This window comes from Rhinatrema bivittatum, chromosome 4 (genome assembly GCF_901001135.1).
Source record: "Rhinatrema bivittatum chromosome 4, aRhiBiv1.1, whole genome shotgun sequence".
Taxonomy (NCBI): Eukaryota; Metazoa; Chordata; class Amphibia; order Gymnophiona; family Rhinatrematidae; genus Rhinatrema; species Rhinatrema bivittatum.
The window spans coordinates 252,485,526-252,497,890 of record NC_042618.1 but is presented as its reverse complement, the minus strand read 5'-3'; the positions used below and the strand labels follow the sequence as shown (position 1 = coordinate 252,497,890).

At 44.1% G+C, this 12,365-nt stretch overlaps 1 protein-coding gene across 1 annotated transcript in view; it reads left to right on the top strand.

Annotated features, from left to right (window-relative positions):
* Window positions 1–12,365, top strand: part of TTC38 (tetratricopeptide repeat domain 38) — a 134,683-nt gene that overhangs the window by 13,343 nt on the left and 108,975 nt on the right. The window contains exons 2-3 of the mRNA XM_029600040.1: window positions 2,030–2,107; window positions 11,677–11,758. Of these exons, the coding sequence (XP_029455900.1) occupies window positions 2,030–2,107; window positions 11,677–11,758 (160 nt within the window). The remainder of the gene's footprint in view (window positions 1–2,029; window positions 2,108–11,676; window positions 11,759–12,365) is intronic.

Here is a 12,365-nt window from a genome sequence, read left to right as displayed (position 1 = left end):
AAAATAGTGGAAAGCGTTCTAAACATCAAAATCACAGAACATATAGAAAGACATGGTTTAATGGAACAAAGTCAGCATGGCTTTACCCAAGGCAAGTCTTGCCTCACAAATCTGCTTCACTTTTTTGAAGGAGTTAATAAACATGAGGATAAAGGTGAACCGGTAGATGTAGTGTACTTGGATTTTCAGAAGGCGTTTGACAAAGTTCCTCATGAGAGGCTTCTAGGAAAAGTAGAAAGTCATGGGATAGGTGGCAATGTCCTTTCGTGGATTACAAACTGGCTAAAAGACAGGAAACAGAGAGTAGGATTAAATGGACAATTTTCTCAGTGGAAGGGAGTGGGCAGAGGAGTGCCTCAGGGATCTGTATTGGGACCCTTACTTTTCAATATATTTATAAAAGATCTGGAAAGAAATACGACAAGTGAGGAAATCAAATTTGCAGATGATACAAAATTGTTCAGAGTAGTTAAATCACAAGCAGATTGTGATAAATTGCAGGAAGTCCTTGTGAGACTGGAAAATTGGGCATCAAAATGGCAGATGAAATTTAATGTGGATAAGTGCAAGGTGATGCATATAGGGAAAAATAACCCATGCTATATTTACATAATGTTAGGTTCCATATTAGGTGCTACTACCCAAGAAAGAGAACTAGGCATCACAGTGGATAACACATTGAAACTGTCGGTTCAGTGTGCTATGGCAGTCAAAAAAGCAAACAGAATGTTGGGAATTATTAGAAAGGGAATGGTGAATACAATGGAAAATGTCATAATGCCTCTGTATTGCTCCATGGTGAGACCGCACCTTGAATACTGTGTACAATTCTGGTCGCCGCATCTCAAAAAAGATATAATTGCAATGGAGAAGGTACAGAGAAGGGCTACCAAAATGATAAGGGGAATGGAACAGCTCCCCAATGAGGAAAGATTAAAGAGGTTAGGACTTTTCAGCTTGGAGAAGCGACGCTTGAGGGGGGATATGATAGAGGTGTTTAAAATCTTGAGAGGTCTAGAACGGGTAGATGTGAATCGGTTATTTACTCTTTCGGATAATAGAAAGACTAGGGGGTATTCCATGAAGTTAGCATGTGGCACATTTAAAACTAATCGGAGAAAGTTCTTTTTCACTCAATGCACAATTAAACTCTGGAATTTGTTGCCAGAGGATGTGGTTAGTGCAGTTAGTATAGCTGTGTTTAAAAAAGGATTGGATAAGTTCTTGGAGGAGAAGTCCATTACCTGCTATTAAGTTCACTTAGATAATAGCCACTGCTATTACTAGCAACAGTAACATGGAATAGACTTAGTGTTTGGGTACTTGCCAGGTTCTTATGGCCTGGATTGGCCGCTGTTGGAAACAGGATGCTGGGCTTGATGGACCCTTATTCTAACCCAGTATGGCATGTTCTTAAAGATTTTAAATAAATAAATATTAAATCCAGAGCGGTGTTGGTGCTAATCAAATCTGGCATAGATCAATGCCCAGGACGTAGGAGAGTGTTCCTCCCCCATATGGGGAGTTGTGGAATATTTGGGGCTAGTGAACTTACTGGAAATGGAGAAAGCTTATGCTTCAGGAGTAACTGTATGCCCATGGAGTTCTAAAGAGAACCCCAATCATCAAATACCCTGAACTAAGAAAAAAAATCTTAGTTCTCAAGGACAGTAATTAGATAAGTTAAACTGTTTATTATTTTACATATTGATGTGTATTAGGACCTTGAGACAGACATGCATAGCAAATAGTGGGGGAAAAGAAATGTGTCCACAATTTCTTACAATTTACCTCTATATTTGCTGTAATAATTTTGGAAATGCTGAAAAAATGACTGTATTTTTCCTTCTGGCTAGACTTTGTGCTGTCATAAGGTATGTCTTAATTGGAACTTTTACAGATTAAACCAGTTTGTATCTAGGGCCTGTTTTCTGATAAGTTTTCTTCTATTCCATGTTAATGAGAAAACCCTTTGATAAAACAGGCTCCTAGTTCAAATGCCATAATTAAAAAGCGCTATTTGTTACAGGCCTGGCAGGATGCAGGACTCTCCCTCTCCACTAGCAGCAATGAAGCCTGTAAACTGTTTGATGCCACGCTGAATCAGGTAAATCAATTCAGTCCGATAGAGCTGTTCTGATTGCTAATATTATATGGTGGTTTGGAGATAAATAGCACATGCGGGTTCTGGAGTGACAATCTTCACATTGAGGGTGATTGTGTATTAGTCTGCATAAGAAAGCAAAGGAGGCACAGAAATTATGCCAGTTTTCAAAGTGAACTTGCTCGTGTATCTTTGCTTTGAAAATTATCCCACCAAAACTATCTGCACACGGTTAATTTGTGTACAGACAAATTTCAAGGAAATTCTTGTGCATAATTTTGAAAATCTAAAACATAGTGTGCAAGTCCAAACCCCTCCCCATCCATGCCCGAAGGAATGCCTTTGCTCAGTCCTGATAAACTTACACATACATAGGACATATGAGGGTACGTTTACCTGTATATCGGCTGAGCAATTTTATAACAAGACCTTTCTGCAGGTAAAGCACTGTTTTACTTGTGATAATTGTTTCAGAAATTACCTTAATTGTGTGCAGTATATGATTGAAGTCATTCTGTTTAAAAGCATCCAGTGAGCAAACCAATGGAAGAGTTGGAGCCAAAGCAGTGGCAGAACTCAAGCTTGCATAGGATAGATGCAAAGGGATCTTGGCAGTGGTCTGGATTTACCAATAGACATACTAAGCCTATGCCTGGGGCAGCGGGCCTGCTAAAGATTTGGGGCCTTTCAGCTGTGTTGAATGTTACTCAGCAAGGAACAGCTCTCTGCTTCCTGCTCTAGCCACTTCCATGCAGCTTTATGGGAACGAGAGGGGAGAAGGCGAGGCTGGAGCAGACACAGCAAAGCAAAGAAGAACCACTCTGTTCTGTTATTCAGCTGTTTATCTCTTGTTATTCAGGAACAGGATGGGATGGGTGAGCCTGGAGCAGACAGAGCAAAGCAGGATCATTTTGGGGAGAGTGGGATCACTGGGGCAAAAAGAAGGGCTGGGGAATTAGTAGTAGTAGTAGTAGAGCACATACTAGATGTATGCAGAATGATAGGGAGGAAAATTTTCAAAAAACATTTACTTATCCCTAAACAACTTGCTGGGCAGACTGGATGGATCACATGGGTCTTTTTCTGCTGTCAGGTGAAAGGGCTATTTGAAAACTGCCCACTCTGTAGGTGAATAAAATAGATGTGTTCTGCATTTTTATGGAGTTGTTCCCTGGCAGGGGGGTGCAACAGCATGTGTAGTTTTGGATTGAGCAAGTCTCTGCAGGCACTTTTTTCCTTTGGCAGTTTTCACAGGGAAAGTTCTGTATGCTTATACTTTCCCTTTGAAAACTGGTATTAAATCTGCGGGGGAAAGTATCTGTGGACTCTGCACCTCCCTGCACAGTTTTGAAAATTGTCATTCTATGGAGAGTCCCTATTCCTTGGATAAGAGTGAATCAACTGGGGCTTGTATCTGTGTGTGTGTGAGAGAGGAGAACTAAAGGGTGGGGGAGAGAAAAGATTGGTGCCAGATGTATGTGTGTGTGTATGCCAGATTTGGGGGGGGGGGGGGGGGGTGGTAGAGAGCAGATGGGAATTCAAGGGGGAAGCAGGACCAGAGGAGGTGTAGGAACACCTCCTCCACTGCAATTTTTATCACCCCCTCTTTTGAACTTAGATTCTATCCTCCAGATGCTGGAACCTCCCTTCTCCTCATATCCTAGAACCTGCCTCCCAACTTCTGATCCCAGAATTTATCTCCTCTGATCTACTACTTCCTCTTTCTCACTCCCAGAACCTCCTTCCCTCTCCCTCTTCTTCTGTCCTAGATGTCTGATCCTCCCTAACCCCAGTACTCTCTCCTCACTTTCCTTCCCTTCCCTTGCCTCCTATCCTCTTCCCTTCCTGTTACCCCACTCCCAGTCCTATTTCCTCTGTTCTTTCCAATCTCTGGTCATCCCTCTCCTCTCTCCATCCCTGGTCCTCTTCTCTCCCCATCCCTAAGATCTCCTTCCTGTGTTGTTACTTTTCCCCACCCAATAAAACCAAATTATATAGACACAAGCAAGGTGGAAAAACTATTTAATTTCCCGTTGATAGCAGAGCTGATTTAGACATGCTGTCATGGGATCTGTCAATCAGGTCCAGGAGGCGGAGCTTTATTAAGCAGAGGTTTAGCTTTTTAGTCTCTGTGGCTGCGCGTGTGTTCCCGTGCAGGAAAGTAACAGATTCTCCTCAGTCTGTTCTTTCCGTGCGCGGGATCGCACGCGGAGCTACTTTTCTCCTCAGATGTCCAAATCAGGATTCAAAAGGTATTGCTGTGGCAAGGTAATGTCTGTCACGGATGGCCATGTGTTGCGACGCGTGAGACGCATGGAAAGGAGAGACGTCAGACAGGATTCTTAGGGAGCCATCATCCTCCGATCTCTGTCCGAGGATGTTGTCTTTATTATCTCGAGTTACAGAATTCCACAGCATCCACTATACAGCATGCAATTGGTTAATACGTCCTACATGTTGTCTGCGTGCTACGAGCATGCCTACGTTACTATGGTTACAATCTCTCCTACAGAGCACGTGATAGCTTTATGCCAGTTTCTGTGTCAAGCAAGCATTCTGTGTTTAGGGTAAAGGTTGTGCTAAGAGCAAGGTCTGTCTGTAAAAGCAAGACACAAGCAGACTCAGTGTTTGTTCAGATTGAGTAAATACTGAGAATGTTTATATAAACAGATTCAGTGAGAAGTGCTGATGTAGGCCTTTCAGCTCCTTCGTGGCTTGCCAACCAAAAGAGAAAAGGCCTGCATCTCTACATCCATGACCGATGTTACCATTGCCTCGGTGCCAACCACAACGCAGGGGAATGCGAATTTTGTGCTCGCATGTCCCCTCGGGCCCAAAGACAACGGGCCTACTGCACTTCTCGCCGGGACCGGTGAAGAGACCTGCTCCCCCTCACAAGAGAGCGGCTTCATGGGATCCTCATCCCTCCAGGCCTGGAGGGAAAGAGGTAACGAAACAAACGAGGCCATCAATCGATCGGGATCGATCGACCTCGACAAAACGGCCGGCACCGCATAACCGTATGATGCCGTCTCGGGAAAGAACCGTTGAACCGGAAATTCCGGCACAGGGCCCGGAAACACCGGCGCTGAAGACGTTGGCGCAGAGCACGGTGCCGAAAACGTTGGTGCACAGCGTGGCGCCGAGAACGTCGAAGCATACTAGGGCACAGAGGATGTCCTCGCAGACCAGCACAGCGCTGAAGATGTCGGCACAGGGTACGGCGCCGAAGACGACGACGCACACGACGGCGCCGGGGACATCGGTGCCGAGACCATGAAATACCCGAAACGGATCAAAGAGTCCATTAGGGGACAGGCAAACACCTACGCCTATACACAGACAAAAGAGAACACATACAAGCTGAAGTGACCTAAAGCGGAGACACCAATCTCCACAATTATCCCATTCTACCTCTTGTGAATCTACGCCACGACGTTCCGAGGCTTCATCAAGGGGATCTAGACCTAAGCCTAAGAGAAGGCCTCCATCAAGGGATAAAACTCAGGTGCCACCAGGGCATACACATCGGCACAAACATCATTCGCACCATAAATCATTTTCACATAAGACCTCAGACTGGGAAGTCAGCCCTTCTACCTCCATTTCTTCTAGGAGTAAGCATCATAGGGCACATTCACATAAGTCGCCCATCTATCTCACATCTTCTCAGGCATCCATCTCTTCAAGTAGCTCTTCTAAAGGGGTAGGAGATACAGTTCACAAACCAGAGAATGTTCCACCTCCATTGTCTCCGCCAATACCGGCTGAACCGTCACCACAACATACTGGTAAAACCGTCATGCCTCCTACAACGAAGGAGGCTTTTTGGCAATTATCACAATCTCTAGCGGATTTCTATGAGACTCTAGAGGCCTCTTTCAAAATGTCAAATCAACCATCGAAGGGCTCTGGAGAACCGAGAGTTCATCTTTCACCGGAACCATCGGTAGACCCTCCAGTATCACCGGCTCCAGACCGGTCTCCATCTGCATTTACAAAACAGGACAAACAGGGGGAGTCCACATCTCCACCTACATCTCCTTCATCCTCGACGGGGTTTCCTTCAGATCCACAAGAACGACCACAAGAACCATATTCTCTGCCAGAAGACCTCTCATATCCATGGTTCTTGGAGAAGCTGGGTACCATCCTACATTTAGATATACAAAAGGAATCAGATCCTAGATTAGAGACCTTGGGTCTTCTAAAAATTTTGATGTTCCAGGAGAACCCACTTCATTACCACCACAAGACTTGTTACACAATGTTCTACAAAAATCCTGGGAACCCCTTCAATCTTTTACGGCGGTCTCACAGAAAACAGACATCAAATTTCGGATGAGGAAAGACCCGCCATATGCGCTACCACAACTACCTCATGCATCCATAGTAGTAGAATAGATGATGCAACGATTCAAGAAATCAAAAAATCACTGTACATATCCACCGACCAAGGACAATAGGTATTTGGACGAGTTTGGCAGAAAAGTGTACCAAAATGCGATTCTAAACACTAGAATTATGCATCACCAATTTTATATGGTACAGTATTTATATGAATGTATCCAAGCCATGAAGGGTATGCTCTCCTCCACGGCAGATCAAACACCTCAAACACTTCATGACCTGGAAGAGTGCTCCCGGCACCTCCTCCGTTCAGTATATAAAGGACTGGAAACATCATCGAGAGCGTCAGCAACAGCCATAGCAGCCCGTAGAATGGAACGGTTGCTTTCCAGTTCCACAAGAGAAGATTTGCACGAAAAACTAGCAAATCTGCCATGTACGGGAAATAACCTATTTGGTAACCGGTTTCAGGAGACGGTAGGGAAGCTAAAAGATGAAGCTATAGCAGTACAATCTTTGTAATCACAACCTGCTTACCTCTGCCTCACGACGCTATTTCCCTTATAATCGTCGATCCTCTTACAATCGCAGACCTTATAGGTCTTATCAATCTTTCCGTCAACAAACATACCCATCTTATCAACGACCACAACAACAACAACAGCATACCCCTCTTCAACATAGGGGCAAACCTCGAAATCAAAGACAACCAAATCAACAACCGTCAACTACTGTTAAAACAACTCCGTCTTTTTAAACATACAGCCACTACCACAAAAGTTAACACCACCGGGAAGAATCCATTCTTGCCTAGCAGTGTGGGAGCAGATTACTTCAGATCAATGGGTTCTGGAGATAGTATGTCAAGGTTATCAACTTCAATTTACAACGAAACCAACCTTACCCTACCTTCCCCCACTAAAAATTCAGAGATCTCAGTCACAACTAGCGGAGGAGATTGCAAGCCTACACAGTCAGCAGGCCATCAAACGACTATCCCGGAAACAACAAAACTCGGGATTTTACTCCCCATACTTCCTGATACCCAAGAAATCAGGTGGCCTCCGACCCATCCTGGATCTTCGAGAACTCAATAAATTCCTGACCAAAGAGAAATTCAAAATGGTATCCTTAAAGTCAATTCTTCCTCTAATTCAACCCAACGACTGGATGTGCTCCATCGAACTGAAGGATGCATACACTCACATTCCAATCCATCCAACCTCTTGGCGTTACCTATGTTTTTGGTACAAGCATCAGCACTACCAGTACAAAGTACTCCCCTTTGGATTATCGGCTGCACCCAGGGTATTCACCAAATGCATGGTAGTGGTGGTGGCTCATCTCAGACAACAGGGTATGTCAATCTTTCCATATCTGGACGACTGGCTAATAATAGCATCGACTCTGGATATATTGATCGATCATCTCCAAAGAGTAATACAATGCTTACAAGCATTAGGACTAGTGATCAATTTTCAGAAATCACATCTGCAACCAACACAAAAGCTACAGTTTATAGGAGCATGTCTTGGAGCAGAGCATACCTCCCATCGAAATGAATATTACAACTACGTCATCTTCTTAATTGCTTGAACAACACTCAGAGACCCTCAGCGAGACAAGTTCTAGTAGTCTTAGGTCACATGGCGGCAGCCAATTTTCCAGTTCCCAATACCAGACTACACATGAGACGTCTGCAGTGGGGACTAAAACGACAGTGGAAACAACACACACAACCGTTAACACAGACAATAGTGCTAACAACCGAGATGAGAAAGGACATAACATGGTGGGTCTTACACTCCACCCTCTCCAGGGGAGCACTATTCAGTCCTCCCCCCTCACAACGCAGTCCTAACCACAGATGCATCTTGCAAGGGGTGGGGAGCGCATCTAGAGATATACGAAACGCAAGGATTATGGACAATAGCAGAGCAAACCCTGCAAATAAATTTGTTGGATCTCAGAGCGATCCAAAAGGCTTTGCAAGTTTTTCAAGACTACCTATGGGGCCGCAGAGTCATGATCTACACGGGCAATTAAGTAGCAATATTTTACAACAACAAACAAGGAGGGTCCGGTTCATGGTCCCTGTGCAAAGAGACATTGCTCATCTTCCAACATGCTTATCAACATTGCATACATTTGCAAGCGACTTACCTTCCGGGAGTGGCGAACACAAGAGCGGACAGGTTAAGTCGAATCTTTCATCCTCACGAATGGGCACTCAACTCGGACATAGCCCAAAACATCTTCATGCAATGGGGAACACCTTCGATAGATCCATTCGCAACGGAGATCAATGCTCAAGTTCCCAAATTCTGCTCAATAAGACCAACCCAACTCAGGATAGCTCAGGATGCCTTTCTCATCCCTTGGACGACAGGCCCTCCTGTACACCTTTCCTCCCATACCACTAATAACAAGGACAATTCAAAAGTGCATAGCAGACAAAGCTCAGCTGATACTCATTGCCCCGGCCTGGCCGAGGCAACTATGGGACAGTTTCCTTCTCCGACTATCTCTAGAAGAACCAATACGACTACCGAATCGTCCAGATCTGCTACTACAGGATCATGGGATGCTTCTACACCCGTTGCACGCATCTCTCCATTTGACAGCATGGAGGCTGAACGGCTCCTTTTAACAGAACAAGGCGTTGCCGCTTCCACACAATTCATTTTGTTAGAATCCAGGAAACTCTCAACAAGAAGAAATTACAACTACAAATGGAAACGATACTCTACTTGGTGCACATCCAATGAAGTATCACCAATAGACTGTCCACCGGAGAAACTCATGGATTATCTTCATACACTGTACACAACTGGACTAGCTACATTTCAATGCCATAAGCACATATCATAGACCGATAAATAATATCCCGATATCCAATCACCATTTACTATCTCGTTTCATCAAAGGTTTAACTCATCTTTGACCTCCAGCTTCAAAACCTCCAGTTCCATGGAATATCAACATAGTTCTGGAACAACTCATGCTTTTCCCTTTTGAATCCATGGACTCAGCACATATAAAGTACCTTACTTGGAAAGTAGTGTTTCTAATAGCAGTAACATCTGCAAGACGAGTCAGCGAATTACAAGCATTAGTCCATTATTCTCCATACTTACAATTTTATCACCAAAAAGTGGTTCTCAGAACTCACCCATCCTTCTTACCAAAGGTAATTTTGCAGTTCCATCTCAATCAAAGCATAGAACTACCAATCTTTTTCCCTAAACCTCACTCCAATGATAGGGAAAAGTTACTCCATACCCTGGATTGTAAAAGAGCGCTAGCTTACTACAAAGAAAGAACAAAATCGGAGTCCCGATCCTCTCAACTATTTCTATCGTTCGATCCGAACGCACCTGGTCTTCCAGTGTCAAAACGTACCATTTCTAGCTGGATAGTACAATGCATACAATTTTGCTATGACAAGCAGAAATTACATGTCTTCTATTCCCAAGGCTCACCAGGTCAGAGCATTAGCGACTTCATGGGCACACCTTCGAAACGTACAACCCATAGACATTTGTAAGGCAGCTACATGATCATCCCTCCATACCTTCACATCGCATTACTGCCTTGATCAACAAGCAATCACGGATGCGAAGGTAGGGCAAGCAATCCTGCAATCTCTGTCCTCCAGTCCACGGTGACTACCACACTTCAGATCACGTCCATCTATAAGTATCACAAATAATGTGATCGGGAGCTTGGGACTCCCATGACAGCATGGCTAATTCAGCCCTGCTATCAACGGGAAAAGCAAGTTTGCTTACCATAAACGGTGTTTCCGTAGATAGGATGAATTAGCCATGCTGACCCTCCCTCCCCCCTGGCAGTCACAGCCTCTTCGAATCAACTACAGCTTTATCACAGACTGAGGAGAATCTGTTACTTTCCTGCGCGGGAACACACGCGCAGCCGCAGAGACTAAAAAGCGAAACCTCTGCTTAATAAAGCTCTGCTTAATAAAGCTCTGCTTAATGACAGATCCCATGACAGCATGGCTAATTCATCCTGCTATCTACGGAAACACCGTTTACGGTAAGCAAACTTGCTTTTTTTTAAAAGATATAATATATAAGATGGAAATGTTTGCCAGTGTGCTTCTACCCCTGAGCAGGAAACTGTGGGGCTGTGCCTTAGACCTTCTAGTCCTTGTTCTCTGACCTTCTGGGAAGGAGAGGGGGAAAGGCAACAGTGCCTATGGACAGCAAAAAATGAAAATCTATCATTGGGCAGGAGGGAGAGAGGGAAGACCATTGAGTAAGAACTGCACAATAAACTAGCACAGATAGATGGACTAAGAGGTCCTTATCTACTGACAAGTCCTGTTTCTACATTTGTCCAACAGGTTTTTTTAAATCTAAAATCTTGGAGAATTTTTATTTGGGGAAGCTAGGACACAACTTCCAGAATGCATAGCTTAGGAGATTTGAAAAAAAAAAACCCCAGAACTGACAAATCATTTTCCTGATGAGATGGAATCCTCTGATAACCTTAGATTTTCTGCTTGGAATTGTTGTAGTAAACAAAGTAGCATTTCCAAAATTTTTTCCAGCCATCTCAAAGCACTGATTCTCATATTTTGTAGAAGGTCTGGCCCACTGGCTGAAAAGCAAGTGCTGTGCACTGTGATGTGGAAAACTTGAATTTGATTCTTGGGCCTGGTTTCTGCTCCTTGGGCAGGCTGGGAAAGCTGCAGCACCTGAGTGTGAGGGGGAGGGGAGAGGGAGCCTCTGCCATTGTACCTCATTGCTAAACTTAGGTGCCACATTAGCCAGGGTCCATAGAAAACTGTGGTTTGTGGTCCCTGCCTGAAAACTCTCTTGGTGTGATGGTCTGCACAAAGTTAAGGGGGATATAAAAATATGGGTAGTTGCGAATGAAGGTTTAGGGCACCATAACCAAGCAGGGTCCAATTCCTTTTTGAACTGGAAACAGAAAGGAGCAAAGGAAGAAAAACCAGTGGACTAAAAAGAAAATAAAGGCTTGGAGGAGCAATTAAGGAATGTATAATTCCAAATGTCCGAATTAGCTACTGCTTTGAATCTAATGTTGACTAGTAATAAAGAACCACAATCTTGTGCAAACAGGACCATATAATCTCTTCCTTCTATTTTACACCACAGAAGAAGGAAAAACACTGAGTCGATGCTAGTGAGCTTTGCTTTTCTGATGGTATTTGGTTTTCTCTTGTATTATAGTATGTGACGTGGACAAATGACAAAACTCTGGGTGGTATAGAGGGCTGCCTGGCAAAGCTGCATGAAGCAGATCCAACTTTCGGTAAGTCTTTGCTTTCACTGGCAGATGCAGGTAGCTAAGCGTTAAAATGTTTCAGCACACAGTTTTAATGCTCAGCTTAAATATTTTTTAACTCCTGATGCAGTAAGCTAATGTTATGAAAATGCATCAGGAGTTTAAAAAAAATGCATAAACTTTAAAATGTGCATTTGGTACAGGATGAACGTATATTTTAACTTGGGAAGTGGGGGAGGCATCCCTAAGAGGCCATTATTTGGGTAAGTAGTGGCAGCTGCCACCACCACTTAGCTGGATAAATACAGGTTTATCTGGCTACGTGGCAGCAGGTAGAAGCTGCCAATAGCCCGGTAAATCAGTATTGATTTATCTGGCTTTCTGGCAGCTATTACTTGCTGCCGGATAATTCGGTATTTATGCAATTGAAGTGGCAGTGGTGGCTACGTTTTATCTGGGCCTCCCAGACTTGGAATTTGGGGGTAACATATTGTCAGCAGAAAAAGACCAAACGGTCCATCTAGTCTTCCCAGCAGGCTTCCCATTGCAGCAATTGCTGCTCCGTTCAAGTTACCCCCAAGTATCCGCCAAGGTCAGTGACTGCCGCTCCATGCAGTTTACCCCCATGCCCTAT